Source organism: Mirounga leonina, unplaced genomic scaffold (genome assembly GCF_011800145.1).
Source record: "Mirounga leonina isolate KUSES-001 unplaced genomic scaffold, KU_Mleo_1.0 Mir_168, whole genome shotgun sequence".
NCBI lineage: Eukaryota > Metazoa > Chordata > Mammalia > Carnivora > Phocidae > Mirounga > Mirounga leonina.
The window spans coordinates 37461995-37480043 of record NW_023270426.1 but is presented as its reverse complement, the minus strand read 5'-3'; the positions used below and the strand labels follow the sequence as shown (position 1 = coordinate 37480043).

Here is an 18049-nt window from a genome sequence, read left to right as displayed (position 1 = left end):
ACTGTCACAAGTGGCCACTGTCATCTAGTCAATAGAGACCAAGGATGCTGGTAAGCAATGTACAATGCACAGGACAGCACCTCAACAATTACCCAACTTAAAATGTATTAATGGTGCAAAGGTTATGGCCTTTGGGAGAAAAGAACGAGATTATCAGTTCGAATCTCAATTTCTTTCCCCTCTTCCAAAGAACAATGATATTTTAAAAATTAACTTCTGAAATTCAGAAAGAAATTTAAGGATCTCGGGATCTCGTACCTGTTAATATAAGATAAAAACTCTCAAACTTCTTATGTTAATACCAAAATTATCTCTGGATGGTAAAAAAAAAATTTTTCCTAAAAAAATACAATAGCTAGACATTAAGTAATTTCTTCAAAGTTATGGATACACTTGATACAACTAAGTTGAATGCCACATATTACAAAGAAAAAAATTACAATTCATTATGATCTGTTCTGAATAAAATACATAGAGAAAAGCTGCCTGTGAGTTCTGACAGATAAGAACAATGATCAAAACACTTTAAATCAAGGCTTGAATATGAAGAATACGAAAAACAAAAGTAAGTTCTAGAAACTCTACATTTGTACCAACAATTCTGAATTGGGCAAACAGTCATTGCTGGCTCTATACGATATGATTTCAAATAACCAATTTCACACAGGACCTAGTTTATAAATTAGCCAGTTTGGTGCTAAGAACTAGCAATTTCAATCTGGTTTCACATTGCATTTCATGTACACATACACAGATGTCCATTCACATATAAATGGAGACAACTAGTTTGCCAATGCCTCAGAAACAAGTACATACAATAAATGTGAATGTGAAGCTACACAGATAAGCTACTTAAAAAGCCAAAAAGACATGGCATGTGGGTAAGTCACATGCTTCCCTCCATTCACAAAGTAGGAAGAATAATTGTTGAAAGGTCTTGAGTTGTTCAAGGTCTTGAAACCTTCCCCTTGATTTTTTAAAACAAGTCTTCAAAGGAAAGACATGACACAGGTGTAGATAGGAGGCTACAGAAGGCATGGTCCTGAATAGACCTAATCTAAGCAAAATAATTCTGACAAGCACTGACCTATCAAACTAAAAATCTGAATGAGTGTATAAAACTTACAGATCTGTTAAAATCCATTTTCCCTCTTTAATCATAAGATGCTTTTATCTTTTCAAATGCCTAAAAGAAAAAGACAACTAAAGAGCACTTGAAAGGATACTCCATGTTTCTTTTTTACAAAAAACAGAATGACTGGTCTGTCTTTATACTTCTGGAAATGTATTAAATGGTGCCCATAATTTTATTTCGGATATCCTCTTGCAGTATGAAATCCTGCCACCAATTACATATGAAGATGAAGATTTCAAGCACTAAAATGAAAAAGGAATTACCCCGCAGCTCAGTTAAAATGTCTATTTTTTGCTCAAGAATAGCTTCAAGTTGAGTAGCATATGAATCTACATCATAGTCTACTTCTTCAGTCATCTCTAGGAGAGCCTTTTCATCTTCTAACCATCGAATAGATTCCTAAAAGGACAAAAATTCAACAATCCAATAAGCCTCTTTGTAAGAAACCAATTTACAAATTTCATGTATGTTAAATATATTCAAGCATACTTAAGATGGTATTCTCTAAAATATTAATAAGTATAAAACATCTTTATTTACAAAGTAAAATTAAGAAATATTTCCTTAAATTCTAACATAAACACAAATATGATAAGACAAGCAAGGTAACTTCATTTTTCTACTTTTCCTTTACCCTGGGTAAGGGCTTGGGGAAGGCAATGAATCAAACATGTTATCAATCAGTGAGCACAATAATTCTCAAAACTTAAGTAGCTACCCCTAAAATTGGGGAAGAATGGTATAATAAAGCTTACTGAGCAACCTATTGAGGTCTATGGTAGCCCAGAACTTGCAAATCATGTAGAATTTACAAATCCATTTGGGGCCTCACAGTAGTTGGACCAAAAGTTAACCCCAAATTCTAAACACTAGGTCTTCAAAATTATTTTAACTGTAAGAGACCGATGGATAGTCAATTTTAGAAGAGTCAAACAAATCACTAAATAGTAGCTACTTACTATTCATAAATGTTTTAAAGGAAACCATTCATTCTTAAGTGATTTCAGATAATGTGGAATTTATAAGTGTCATTTCCTAGCAATGTCATGAATCATACAGATCATGAACAAGTTCTGATCATTCTGAATTAAAGAGGTTTTGGTTAGGTCTTTCTAGCTTTCAATGCAATTTAATAGCTAATTATTATTTTTTTTAAATTTTATTTATTTGAGGTAGAGAACATGAGTTGGGGGGCAGAGGGAAAGGGAGAAGCCGACTCCCTGCTGAGCAGAGAGCCCAATGTGGAGCTCAATCCCAGGACCCTGGGACCATGACCTGAGCTTTGAAGGCAGACGCTTAACCAACTGAGCCACCCAGGCGCCCCAACTAATTATAACTATACTATGTATAATCAGGCTGAATTAGCAACTTAGCTACAGATATCTATTATAAAATTACGTACATATATGTATCAATTAAAATACATACACACACCCCAGTATTTTTTTTCTTTAGCTATCCACTTAATCTTCTTTTTTTTTTTTTTAAAGATTTTATTTATTTATTTGACAGAGAGAGACACAGCGAGAGAGGGAACACAAGCAGGGGGAGTGGGAGAGGGAGAAGCAGGCTTCCTGCGGAGCAGGGAGCCCGATGCGGGGCTCGATCCCAGGACCCTGGGATCATGACCTGAGCTGAAGGCAGACGCTCAACGGCTGAGCCACCCAGGCGCCCCTCCACTTAATCTTTTAAAACAAAGCCCTATTTTGAGAAATGGCAGGTCACAGTACATAGGAACAATAAATCAAATTATAAAAAGAATACTGGATTGAAACTGAAAAATAACCAGTTCTGACAAAAAACAAAGACCTTTTAGATTTCATCATAAAATGGCAGAGTGGGAAATGATGGTCTTTGTATGACTAGCACCTTGCTCCGAAAGGACAGAGACAATTTAAGACAACTTAAATTACAAGTGTCCTTTCTTGATTTAATCTAAACACCCAGGCCTCTAAATAGATTCTCATAATAAGGGTTTGATTAAAACTGTAACAGTTTTCCTTTTTTTTTTAAAAAAAGATTTTATTTATTTATTTATTTGTCAGAGCGATAGAAAGAGAACAAGCAGGGGGAGCAGCAGGCAGAGGGAGAAGCAGGCTCCCCACTGAGCAAGGTACCCGATGCGGGACTTGATCCCAGAACCCTGAGATCATGACCTGAGCTGAAGGCAGACGCTTAACCAACTGAGCCACCCAGGCATCCCAAAACTGTAACAGTTTTAATGAGGGTATATCCTATTCTCAACTTATAAAATAAATAGTTCTCTTAAATTTTTGAGCCTTTTATCCAGGTGTTTAAATGGCCTACAGCTGAGTCACATTAATATTTGTTTACAAATAAATATTTCTCAAACATCAGAGAAGGCACACAGGTCAACAGAAAGAGTGAGCTATTGTTCACCTTTTTCTCAGAACATATTTAGTCTCCATAATGATGTCTAAATGTTACCTTCACTTCCTCGTAAGTATCACTCTCCAGGATATTTTGTTAGAAAGGGAGTAGGTGAGGGGTAGGGGAAGGCAATCATACAGTAAATCATACAATGCTTTTAATAGGCTGAACGTACAATGGGATGAGTACGTCACGAGTTACTGCAACAGGCAGGGATTTAACACCCCTCACTCATCTGTCACTGTAATAACCTTCCCTTTCCTAAAGTAATCTTCCACCTCTGCAAAGGAAGATACTTCCTCAACTGTTCTGATAACGCCTTGAAGTTTTTCTTACTGATGTCAAATAAACTGGCCTAACATGGAGAAAGAGGTGGTGGAGGGCAGAAGTTCAACCCTTCTCTAAAAATGGACAACTAATGAAAGCAAATAAAGCAGAACAGTAGTAAATAAACTAGATCTTTTCATCATAGCACAAAAAAACATTGTAACCACCATTCATTTTCTGTTCAAAATATCCCATATACATACCCTACCCTACAAACACATATATACAATACATGCACAATGGTAATTTTTTACATTAGAATAATATCCAAAGTATTATGAAAGTTCTTCATTTTCTAACAGAAATATTTTGATGAAAGGTCCTGTCTTACTTTACCTGGAACACTGCCCTGTGATCTTCTACAACTTGTTCTTCCATTTCTACCATTTGTGAGACAGCTTCATGAAAAGTAAACAATTGGGGAGAAACTTCTTCTTCCTTAAGATGAGCATAGTTAAAAAAATTAGGACATAAAGTTTACATTTTAAATGTTACATAAAAGTAGTTTTTCCACATCATTTATAAAAATGTCATTTAGAAAATGAGGAAGTTTGCAAGATAAAGACTACTAAAATATAATATAAAAGGCGAAGCCACAACTTCTTTTTATGGGTCAAAAGTATTTGATGTAACACTCAATAAGACAGCCCAAATTAAAGCGTATCAGTGAGGAGTAGTTTTCACTTAGTCCAGGCTTTATTGCAGAATTACCCTAAAAAGGCAATCTCTTTTGGAATAATGCAACTTTTCAAAAATACATTTTTTTTTAAAGATTTATTTATTTATTTTGAGAGAGCGAGAATGAGAGAGAGAGAGAGAGAGAGTACATGAGTGGGGGAGGGTCAGAGGGAGAAGCAGGCTCCTCGCTGAGCAGGGAGCCTGATGCGGGACTCGATCCCGGGACTCCGGGATCATGACCTGAGCCGAAGGCAGTCGCTTAACCAACTGAGCCACCCAGGTGCCCCCCAAAATACATTTAATACAGGCTGTAAATATGCTAAAATATTTCCTCAGTATTGTTTACTTTTTTTTTTTTTTAAAGATTTTATTTATTTATTTGAGAGAGAGCACATGAGAGGGGGGAGGGTCAGAGGGAGAAGCAGACTACCTGCCGAGCAGGGAGCCCAATGCGGGACTCGATCCAGGAACTCCAGGATCATGATCTGAGCCGAAGGCAGTCGCTTAACCAACTGAGCCACCCAGGCGCCCTACTTTTCACTAATAATTTAAGCCATATGTATGTCTTAAATATCTTTTATCAGAAAAGAGATTTCAAGATAATGTCTTTTATGACTGTGACTATCAAATTAGTGTTCTGAAGGTGTCAACTCTTACTAAATCTTAATTTCTGAATTACACCAGACAATATGTTTGCCAGTTTTTACAGAAATCTTAATTGACAATTGACAACTTTACCTCATCAACAAAAAACCCATAGACATAAATACAACATATTCTTAGTCCTACATCAAGTGAAAATTTCTCTAGCCTTGCTTTCTTTTTTGAGCTTCTTTCCCAACCCCAACGTCTAATGATTTATTTCCTCAAAATGTGGCTTTAGTTAAGATGAGGTTTACTTAAAATTGATTTATAAAATGTGAGTAGAAAAAGCAATTTTTTTCAAACAAGATACACAATTCTATATATATGTACAAATTTTGGTTAAATAGTATAAGTAGACATTTGACTTCAATCAGTATGCTACCATCCCTAAAAGATTATATATATAATCAAGTTGGCCAAAGAACTTTTTATCTTCTCTTTGGGAAACAAGCATCTGTTTTTCTTAAGACATGCAGGCATACAATATATCATACGATAAACACACTCAACCAACTTTATTCATTTTATCTGCCCACCTCCCTGTCAAACCCAGAATGTCCTCTTTCCTTTGCTTTAAGATATTATGCAAGTTCCTATCACTTCCGTGTGGTCTACTTAGAATACTTTTTTTGTCTATACAACTAGTTCTGGAATGCTAACGTTCTTTATTATCTTCTACTTTGTGTACTTGTGTTGGTTTTATCTGTAGGACATGTCTTAGACACTAACCCATTTTAATTTACCTTGTTAAGACTTTAATATAACAATAAGAAAAGGTATACATGCACCAGTAAACTTAACTAAAAGCTAAGGCTGAACCACCTCAAGATAGTTTCTGGGAGTAGAAAAATTCAGAGAAACCCACACACTCTCAAATATGGAGGAGGCTGCAAGAACTCATGATGTTACACTTTTAAGTTTCTGCACCGGTCCTAGCCAACCTCTCCAAATTAAAGTCCTACAAAGACCCAACCTGGCAGATAGAAGAATAAAACGGAAAAGATCTGCTATAGAGGGGGCCTATCTTTTTTTCGTTTTCCAAATCCTTAAGAGGCACCATACCTAGGTACAGTGCATGGTTTGTTTCAAGAATTCAAAAAGCAACTATACCACCCTTTAAAACTTTTGGATAAGAGATAGACTAAGGCCAGGATCTCATTTTCAGTTTTTTATTTTCCACGGTTCAAAGTTTAGAACTCTTCTTTTAAACCAGGAACCCCAAGTTCCCTTTTAGAAAATCAGTGTAAAAACAGATGGCTGGCTCATAGGCTGTGGTTGGCTGACCCCTGATGTAGATGGTAGTTTTCAATCATTAAGTTCTGCTACTGATGAAATGAACTAAAATCAGGTCATTATAACTATATTGTCACTCACGTTTTGTTCACAAAGAAGTTTCAGATCATCTCTCTGAGGGGAACTCCCCACACCCCACTGTGCCTCTAAGTCATCAATTTGATTTGGTGGATGGTGCATTATTGGACGGACATCACCAGCAGCAGTTGGATCCACAGTCAATTCTTTCACCCTATAAATACATAAGAGGTACCTAAAATTAACAAACACACATGCAGAGGAACAAGAAACTACCATCCTATTTAATAAAAAGGCAATTCAATTAACATATTAAGACTGATGATGTCAGCTTTCCAGATCAAGTTTACCTGAAATCTGTGTAAAGACTAAAGGGATATTTGGCTGTTGAACTTTCAGAATTTACTGAGGTAACTGTATAATTATTTCAAAGATAATTATTGTGCATAATAACAATTAGCAAAAGTACATAGATTCAGTATTTCAAAGTAAAACTGTTTTTGCAATTAAATTATATAAACAGAAAAATGATAACAACAGCAGTTAGATCAATAAATGATTATTGCCAAAATCAGAGAACTTAATATACTTTGTAGATTTTTAGTTGTTATAATGCTCTATTAAAATAGCTACATGTGAAATAATCATATTTCTAATGTATGAAGATTATAGGTTACAAAGTTCTATCATTTAAAAAATGTTTAACTATTATACTTCAGTTTACACAGTGGGAGGGTACATGTTCTAAATCAAGAGGATCTTTGTTATTTCCTTGCAGACAAGGAAATTTGTAAGAACATACAGAATAACGGTAAACTTCTCATTTTAAACAAGACCGTTTACCTTTCAACCACAAATATGCAAAGATGACATCATCCTTAAAAATATGAGGGGAAACAGGAAGCTTGAATTCTAAATCAACATTTTAAAGCAAATAAATTAATAAAGTACACAAAAATGAAGATCATGCAGTACAATCATCACCTGCCAAATGAAATGAAAATGAAAAATAAAATGGCTCAGAACAAAAGTATAAATGAAATATTTATATGTAACACAATTCAAAAGAAACTATGAAAATAAACATCTTATGCATAGAAGAAAGTAGACCTGGTAATCGAAGGAGAAAAGTCGTCATACTCATAAGAAGGAGAGAGATCAGGGCGACTGCCACTACCCTGTGAGAAGGGAATGTCTGATGGACTAATTCCAAACTCCTTTACTCTGCAGCACCAAAACAGCAACAAATTAAGAGAAAATGCTCTTGTAAAGACAGCAATGCACATTTCAAGTTTTTATTTCATATTCAGTTTAAATTTTTTTTTAAAAAAGGTATCAACATTGTTGTGACTTAGTGTATTTAGAGTGCTTTAAAAATAATTAATTTTAAGAAGTTTTCGAATTTTTCTGTCCTATCGATTCCTTAGTCCATAGTCCTTCCTTTCTGGTATACTTTCCCCTTTTCTCATGATCCTTCCTAGAAGTTTAACCAGACCATCACCTAAATTTTAAATGCCCCTTCTTTACAGCTACATGATGATTAATCAAATTTCCTTGTGCAGTCAATACTGCAAATATTTTATTAGCATCAGTGAGCCCTCAATACTCTTGCAATCTTTTAAAACAGAACACGAGAGTATTAAGTCCTTCTGGCATCCACTGTTTGTAATGAATTAACTTCTTTCCTATGCGTCTAGGATGGTTCCATCCACAGTACAAAATGAGAAAGCAGTTCTTCAAATAGTTTTCTGTGTTTGGTTCAGATGAAGAACCCTGGTTAAGAAAAGCCTCTTTAGCAATGAAATTTAAATTGCTTTTGGTAATGTCTCTGATATTTATATTTAACCAAACTATGGCTTTTCTGACACCATCTCTGTGATTCCCTACGTTCCTCTTGGGGTCATCCCATTTCATAACAGTAAGCTGTATTTATTATGTACTTCCTACATGTTAGGTATTATGATTGTAAATTTTAGGCATTATATTATATAAATCTTACAACAATCCTGTGGTATTATTTTTTGCCACTTTACAGATGAGAAATTGGTTCAGAGCAATAAAGAATCTTACCCAATGTCATTCAGTGAGAATGTGGTGTGAGGTTCAAACCTAGCTTTGAGTACAAACATTATGTTACTTAAGCATCCAATATACTGACCATCTTTTTCTCACTACTTCTTTTAGATTTGATCTAAATGAAATTACTGTTTCGTTGGGTTATAGATAGTCATATAGATCAAACTAATAATTTCATGTAGATCAAACTAATTTATTTCTTCTACTTACACTCTTTCTTTGACCTACTCGTAATGCCTGCTGTCCCACGTTCAATCCTAGATTCAGCTGCCCTTCATCCTATAAATAGTCACTTTGGAAAGCTTATTTACCATACAGACTGACAAAATCTAAATTTCTAACACTAACGTGATTCTTTTTATTCCCAACTCCATTTAGGATTCTATCAGAATCTCCTAATTTAGATAACCTATCCGCCCCTAATAAGCTAATATTTTCCTCTATTCCAAGGGCTTTTGTCCAACTCAAACAGTAAATACTATATGCAGGAATTATATTCCTCAAATGAGCTATCAAGGGAGGTTGAAAATCTTTATTCCTAGAGATTTGGAAAGAAAAGACAGAATTATTTGTCCCAGATGGTTAGTGATGTTGCAGATGAACTACATTACATGATAATAAATTAAAACATTTACTTGGACCTAAATAAACTAGAGGAATGGCCAGATATAGCATTTTCAAATTAGGGAGATTCCTTTGCAGTTAGAAGTCTGAAGACATGGAGGGGTCTTGTCTGTTTTAATTCTATAACATGGCAATATTCTGCTATACTAGGCTGTTGCTCAACTCTCCCATGAACAATTTAAAGAAGCACTTTAATGATAAAAACCCCACATACCAAAAATGTTCATTATAAAAATGAATTAAAAGTACCATAAATGTTTGCAGCTCAGAGCCCATAATTCAAAGTTTAAAAAGGATTAAATTTAGAAATAAAGTTCCATTATATTTTTAAAGAAGTTATTTTAATATCTTTTTGTAAAATGTCAATAGGCTTATACTTTCCAACAGTTTTTACTATCATTTTAAAAAATCTCTTCAGTTGAAACAAAATCAAATCACAAAAGAAAAAAAAGAGTATGACCCTATTTATATAAAGTTCAAATACAGCCACCTATGTTGTTCAAGGATACATTCATAGGTGGTAAAACTATTTTTAAAAAGAAGGAGAATACCAAGAAAATTATGGCACAGAAGTCAAAGCAATGTCTACCCTGGGGGACAGATTAATGGATTTGGACATGTTATTCAGGATTTGTAATCAGGAGGGGACATATGGGGAGCTTTCTAGAGAGGTAGAAATGTTCTATTTCCCAATCTGATAATAGGAATTTACACTATATAAATATTTATTAGATTATTCACTTATGTTTTCAGTACTTCTCTGTATACATATGTATTCCTGTTTTATAAAAAAAAGATTAAAAATAGAATTTCCATAGCAATTAAAATAAATAGGACAAATACTTGTATTCAGCAAAATTAAGGGAATGTCCATAGTAGAAATGTTATACAAAGAGGAATCTGATCTCTAACAATTAAAATCACAAATGCAATATGTGATAAGAGAAACTGAAAACTACAAAGTCAATTTTCAAAACAAGAGCAACAGGATCAATTTATGGAACAAATATAAATCTGTCTATCACAATCCAAAGTTCCAAGGGCATTTCATTACTATAAGGAATAAATTATTTTAAGTCTATAATGCTTTTGTCCTTTCATTTTTAATAACATCATGTCCATTAAATTCTATAACACTAGTGACAATGAATAATAAAATGTAACTCATATAGAACACCAGAAAAAAATGTGCTATCATTACTTATTCAGACCCTAGATTTCCTACACATGGTATTTAGTATTATCAGAAATAATTTTTAGCAAATACATAAAACAATTTAAGAAATATAGACTGGTCCCCTTATACTCACTTAGACTCTTAATATAATAGGAAAAATTTACATGATTTAAACGCAGTAAAAAAACATGAAATATAACTTGGTGAAACAGAAAAATGTAATCATGTTCTAGGATAGAAAGACCAATTCTACTAAAGATCTAAATCTCTTTCCAAATTACCCAACACATTTCCATTTATTTTCAGAACTTGACCAAATGACTCTACACATCACCTTAATGAGTAACATGCAAAAAATTTTTTTAAATTGAAAAAAAATAATAAAAGTCATCCTATCAGGTATTAAGTCAAAGTAAATACTGCTCTACTCCCCTCAAATTTAAAACCAAATAACTATTTTGCATACCTATTTGCATATCTTAATGTATTAAGAGTATTTTCACAGGATGCCATTCCTGGAGAGATTGTGGCAATCTAAGGGAGAAAAATGCAAAGGTAAAGAAAATGTTATAAATGATGAAGACAGTCTTATCAACATATTGCTCATTAAGATCTAATCCTAAAATGGTTATTTAAAATTAACATTTATTTGTGATATCTAAACTCCAAGATAATTTGCTATATCACCCCCACAATCAGATAATAACTATAAGCCACATAAAATATAAATAACTCTCTGAAAGCACCAGAAAATGATTTAAATCACACAGAAAATGGAGGTCAACACCTAGGAGGGAATAGCACTGAGTGTTCCCACAACCCCCTCACCACCCAACAGTGTTTTTGCTTAAGGGCAAGCCCCGCTGCTGTCACACGGGGCAAATAAAACTTCATTAGAAAACTGGAATTTCACTGGTTAAACTAAAGGACAGAATTTGAAGGTAGAAACTAAAGCAGCTAGAAAGTAAGGTTTGTCCCAGAAAAGATAATCATGGAGGGAGGTAATCTTGGCAACCAAAAATTGTACATATAAACTGCCCAAATCTCTGGCTGACTCCTGAACCGGGCATACATAAGGCCTACTCCAAGTAACATAACTAAGTCTAAAAGAACTGTTTGTTTTCAATTTCAGCTGCTGCCCAAAGCAAGGGAGACAAGAGTTTGAGATAAATTAAGTTCACTTCTTGCTAAAACAACAAAAAATCAATAATCTTTAGAATATAAGAGAATCCAGAGTGTCTGTATAAGTATTTATTCATAATAAAAATTATATAAACCAATTTTACTAGACATACTAAGAAAAAGAAAAGTGTGAACCATACTCAAGGAAAATAAAAATCAATGAAGACCAACCTCAAGAAGACTCAGATGTTGGAATTAGTAGAATGCATTATAACTGCAATATAATCCTCTCTATCAGACTGGCAGGGACCACATCTTAAGTATCACTGTATCTCTCACAATAGAAGGATTTAAATGATTGTTATTAATGTGCATTATAATTTTTCCATAGATATTGTGAGTTATTCATTATTCAGGGTTAAAACAAAACAAATAAACAAACATAAACTTACCATGCAGGTACGAGAATTTTCACCTATGAATGAATCTCTTAACACCTGAGTGAGCTTACTTGCTCTGAAAGGAGTATGAGGTTTATTTCTACCTAAGGCTCTGATGCACTCCTGAAAATTAAGAAAGCAAGTTTCACAGATTAGGCTCCTTATATAGAATAATCTTAATTAATATACTTAAAAGACCTTTCATTATAACTCTAACATTTAAGATCTGATTGGCTCTGGAAATCCTACTAACAGGTTTACAGCATACTAAAGATGGTCTCATAAAGCCTAAGAAAATGAAATTAAAAACAGTAACAACAACAACAACAAAGTACTTATTATTCCAAAAGATTCTTCTGACTAACATTTAGAAGTAACAGATAGAAGGATATAAAGCTAAACTTTGAAAGTGGCATGACAAAAGAAAAAACACAGAATGTTTTCTTGTAGTCTTACCAATCCTTCCTTTCTTTTTTTTTTTTTAAACATTTTATTTACTTATTTGAGAGAGAGAGAGAGGGAGAGAGCACAAGCAAGGTGGGGAGAGAGGGAGAAGCAGACTCCCCCCGAGCAGGGAGCCTGATGCGGGACTCCATCCCAGGACCCGATCCCAGGACCCCCAAGATCATGACCTGAGCTGAAGGCATACGCTTAACCAACTGAGCCACCCAGGCACCCCCAATCCTTCTTTTTCTATTCAAGGAAGGGATAGAATATTCGTCATTCTACATTTTTCTGAGACAGTATTTCTTAGCTGAGTTTTGTGGTTCCTTGCCTTACTCTAAGATAATATGACTAATTAAAACCCTGTGGAATCTTAGATCCCTTATTCACTCTAAAAAAAATGAGTATGTGTGAAGAAAGTTCCTGGGTATAATATAAATCAATAACTGTAAACATAAATAAATTCGGATAACCTCTCTTCCTCACTAAATGTTATATGTACTACATTTTTGTAGCTACTCTAAACAAAATTAAAGTCAAAAGCAAAAGATTTTTCACAATTAAATCCATGTTATTTACCTTGAGTGCTAAAAGGCTTTTATTAATTTCAGCACCTTCAAGCCTGGTTTGCCTGTCTGCACTGGAAGTATCAGCTCCTCGTTCATTTCCAGCCAAATCAATGAGAGAAAATTTGCCATGTAGTTTTCCTTTCCTTCTAAGAATAATCTGAAACACTGCATGGCTCCGAGATGAATGTGCATTTGCAGATGTTTGACCGGATGTTCTACAATGTGATTAAGGTTATTTTAGATACCAAAAAAACTTCAGTTTTTATATGTTGTAAACCACAGTATTTCATCAAAGAACCCACAAAAAACTATCCAGCTTCCATCATTTAAATACAAAAGGGACAATCTAACTTAAAACACTTCAACATAGCCAGATTCATACACTTTAATCTGGCATACTTCTAGTATATTTGTAGTATGATTATCAATATGGTAGATATCACTCAAAGTTACATGTAACAGTAAATGTTTTTATGAACAAATTTTTACTACCAGGATGCATTAAGTAACACCTTTGCTTTGTTTAGATACCCAAATTATCTAAAACTGATTAAGAAATTAATTTTCTCTTTCTTAGTTAAAATGAAATTTACCTGCAACTGTTACCTATGTCAATGAGTTTCAGTACATCTTCAACACATTTGACCTCCCGTTCCTGTAATCCCACCACTTGAACCTGCTGTTTCCCATCTTCTAGCACTCTTAATTTTGTTTTCCTGTTTAGCAAGTCAAACACCTATTTAAAAAAAAAAAAATTAGAAAACTAGCTTTAAAGGAAAAGACTCAGTTCTATAAAAATGAATCGGAGTCCAAAAATTATTTCAGAAAATTAGAATAATAATGCTCAATACTGAAGCTGAGACTTTCAAAGGGAATTTTTTAAAATCTCAACAAAATACTAATATTTTAGTATATTATTATTCTAACACATATATATTTAGAATATTCTAACACATATAAAAATATGTGGTGCAATGGCTGCACAATATGAATGTAGTTAATGCCAGTGAACTTGTACACAAAAAAATGGGTGAAGTATTAAATTTTATGTTATACATATATTAAACCACAATTTAACACCCTCTCCCAAAAAATCAGGGTGTTTTTTTTTTTTAAAGTTTCCACTTACCTTTCCACTATAAATTTCAAAAAAGGTTGCATATACTTGAAGTTCTAACTTCTTATAGTTTGGCTTCTTTAACATTAAAAAGACATCTCGAGCTGTCAAGAATTTCATATGGAGAAAATGTGTTAAGACTTTATAAATACTATCTTTTTTTAAAAAAAAATATTTTATTTAATTTGAGAGAGAGAGGGAGAGAGAGAGAGAGAGAGAGCAAGAACAGGGGAGAGGGGCAGAAGGAGAGGGAGAAGCAGACTTCCTGCTGAGCAGGGAGCCTGATGCGGGGCTCAATCCCAGGACCCTGAGATCACGAATGAGCAGATGCTTAACTGACTGAGCTACCCAGGCACCCTGCAAATACTATCTTTAGATATTTTTTACAAAAAAAAAAGTAATAGTTTTTTACACTTAAGTACAGATGCCACTCTCTTTCATATTCAGTAAAAGAATGCTACTACTTATTCTTATAAATAACATAAAATTATAGGTGGTCATAGCAAGGTTATTCCCATAACCACACCAAACAGAAGCTTTTCACACATCAGCTATTCAACAACAAATACTAATAAGCTTCAACAACAAATACTAAGCTCCAATAATATGCCAGATTAAAATGACACAAATATAACCAAGATTCCTGTCCCAAAAGCTTAATCTCAGTTCTTTTCAAGTGGTCTAACAACCTAAAATTGACATAACATACAAATTTAACTTTATGGTTACCCTGAAAGTCCTGAACAATATTTCCAAGTTTTATTTCAAAGCCACCTGAGTAATATTCAAGAATATTACAAATGATATGCAAAAAAGACGGTTACCTGCTAATGCATAAATTCCTTTAGAACAATCTTGGTTCTTTCCTGAAAAGTCACCTCCCATAGTCTACATGTTAAAGAAGAAATAATAATAGATATTATTCAGGAATAAATCTTAAGAATTTAGGTCTTAGAATTAAGCCATAAGGAAAATAAACAAGCTGCATAGGAGGATGTAACTAATGAATTACTCACATGAGTTTTTCCACTTCCAGTCTGCCCATAAGCAAAGCATGTTGCCATTCCCCTTTCAAATATAGTTTCCACTAGTGGTCTAGCTGTAAACCTTAAAATTAGAATGCACTAGTCAGAATGTGCCATCAATATTTAAATTAAGTAAATAAAATACCAAGTCTTATTAATAAACAAAACTCATACCAATATTTTTAACAAATCAATGGGCTCAACTGTCAGACTACAACTGAGCCCACTGATTTGTTAAAATTTTTAAATCTTATCCTAAAATTGCTTAAAGCTATTTAAAGCATAATTTCAAGTAATTCCATAATAAACGACGGTCACAATGGACCAAGAAAAAGGAAGTAACTGAGCTAAGACATGTGTATATAGAAGACAATGTGAAAGTTTTAAAAAACAACAACAAAAAATCATATTAGGCAAGACAAGTAAGGTTTATACAATGAAGAGCAAAAAACCAACCAACCAACCAAAAAACCCACACCACCAGGATTAAAAGTTTTAACAGAAATCTATAATCAAAAGAGTGATAATCTCAATAGAGAAAAAAAAAACTATAAAAATATTATCTTAAGGCCATCTACCCAAGTAGAAAAGTGACAGGATTTCCTTGAATATAGCTAAGTAAATATAGATTATACTTATAAGACACTGAGTTTGGAGTTGATAGTCTTAGTTCAGGAGAAGGATGCAAAATTATTATGGCTTGAATTATTTTTTAAACCTATTATTGTAATCACTGCTAGAGTTAAAATTAAAAAAGGGATAAGAAATACTTCACTGGGCAGAGCTCTAAAAACTGTAATGGGAAACAATTTTTTTTTTTTAATTTTTAAATTTTATTATGTTATGTCAGTCACCATATATTACATCATTAGTTTTTGATGTAGTGTTCCATGATTCATTGTTTGCGTATAACACCCAGCGCTCTGTGCAAAACGAGCCCTCTTTAATACCCATCACCAGGCTAACCCATCCCCCCACCCCCTCCCCTCTAAAACCCTCAGTTTGTTTCTCAGAGTCCATTGTCTCTCATGGTTCGTCCTCCCCTCCGATTTCTCCCCCTTCATTTTTCCCTTCCTACTATCTTCTTCTTATTTTTTAACATATAATGTATTATTTGTTTCAGAGGTACAGGTCTGTGATTCATCAGTCTTACACGATTCACAGCGTTCACCATAGCACATATCCTCCCCAATGTCTATCACCCAGCCACCCCATCTCTCCCAGCCCCCACCACTCCAGCAACCCTCAGTTTGTGGAAACAAATCTTTTTTTTATACAGGCTTCAAAATAATGTATGCGGAACATTTTATACAGTTCTGCTCAATTTTTTTAAAGGAACAACTGAAAAAGGTACAGAACAAAAGGAGCAGGAAAAAGTAGTCAAATGGAAGTAGAGAAGGAGTCTGCAGAGTGATTAGACAAAAAAAGGCCTACCTCAAATTCCCTCAAAGCTAAATAAAGGGGATAGCACCAATATTGGTAAAGTTAAGAAGCATATATATAAAGTAAAACAGAATGTTTACTAAATCTAGCATATTCAGAGAAACATACCTTATAATTATAAAGTCAGACATATTTTATGAAGCAGGAGTGGAAGTAGAGAAGGGAATAGCAAGTAGGGGTAAGAAGAGGACTCTATTCTCAGGTAAAAAATACACAATTTATATTAATAGTTCCCTTTTAAAACAAATTCTTCATAATACCATTTAGCGTTCACACTTTCTTTAATTTTCTCTTTCTTTACAACTCAACTCCCAGTTTACTGGCTTAAGCCCAATGGAGCTGACCTCAATAATATTTCATTAATAAGTCTTCAATTCTTAGGACTCTTATTAAGTCTTTAATTTTCTGTTTTCCAGCCATATTTATAAAATGAAAAGGCAATGAAAAAGCATTCAAGTAATTGCCAAGACAGTCCTATATAGACTAAAATAGCACTGCTGTTAAAACTGACCTGTTATAATTAGAAGGCAATGTTTACAAACTATGTATGAAAATCTAAATTTGGCATTCAACTTTGGGATATCAATGTGTAATACTTGTAAGTTTGAGTTGTTTATAAGTTGAATAAGTGAACATATAGAATTTCATGTATTACAACTATTCCAATGCTCAAAGATGATAAAAATTCGGCAAATGCAAGTAGGTTTACAGACCTTTTTTCCTTAAATGGTGGTAACATGTGAAATAAAGGTTTAGAAAACTTATGGACATAACAAATATTCCAAATTTCTTTACTAAAACAGAAATTAAAAAGCAAAAAGTAAAGTCCCCTTCTCACCACATCAAATTCCTAGAACTACAGAAAACGCCTACATTTTCCAGAAATTTCCTATCCATATATAAATAAAATGTATGAGATATGTATATATTAGTAATAAAAACTATGATTTTGGGGAAGCATTAAAGGGAACAGGTAGTAATACTCATTATTGTGTTTATACCATAACCTTTGTTTAAACTCAGAATAAAAAAGCATATTGCCACTTTGGAGAGATATGCCAAGATCAATGCAAGCTTCAGGGTGGTGATAAATATACAGCATAAGAACAAAACTGTTATTTAAAACAAATTTACCTACCTGTAAACCATTTCATTAGGAGCTGAGTCATCAAAGGCATAATCAAAACGAAATGTTTGGTTTTCTAGGTACCTTGTTAAATCTACTTTTTGTTTTGGTTCATGTACCATCACAACATCTTTACTAGGGATTGTGATTACATCAAGATCTTTCATTTGAGTTTCTAAAAGAATAAATGAAAATCAATGCCCAGTAATTTTCACAGCATTTAAATGTAATAAGTACTTTCTAAAAAAGTAATAAGAATTTTAATAGAAGTATTAATTCTATAAATATAAATATCTCATAAATATGCCATTCAAGAAGACATATTTCAACAACCAAGTAAAAAAAAAATACTATCAAAATTTATGTGAAGCAAGAACCAGAAATGGAATGATTCATAGA

The 18049-nt window shown here is 33.5% G+C and overlaps 1 protein-coding gene across 3 annotated transcripts in view; it reads right to left on the bottom strand.

Annotated features, from left to right (window-relative positions):
- Positions 1-18049, bottom strand: part of KIF2A (kinesin family member 2A) — a 73735-nt gene that overhangs the window by 4024 nt on the left and 51662 nt on the right. For 2 of the 3 annotated variants that reach the window (XM_035014499.1, XM_035014500.1), the window contains exons 9-19: positions 17663-17825; positions 15073-15163; positions 14881-14944; positions 14069-14160; positions 13533-13675; positions 12950-13154; positions 11939-12049; positions 10831-10898; positions 6551-6701; positions 4190-4291; positions 1399-1534 (exon numbers count right to left, since the gene is read on the bottom strand). In XM_035014499.1, the coding sequence (XP_034870390.1) occupies positions 1399-1534; positions 4190-4291; positions 6551-6701; positions 10831-10898; positions 11939-12049; positions 12950-13154; positions 13533-13675; positions 14069-14160; positions 14881-14944; positions 15073-15163; positions 17663-17825 (1326 nt within the window). Of the gene's footprint in view, positions 1-1398; positions 1535-4189; positions 4292-6550; positions 6702-7597; positions 7712-10830; positions 10899-11938; positions 12050-12949; positions 13155-13532; positions 13676-14068; positions 14161-14880; positions 14945-15072; positions 15164-17662; positions 17826-18049 lie in introns of all 3 variants that reach the window. The other variant, XM_035014501.1, reaches the window with a different exon arrangement.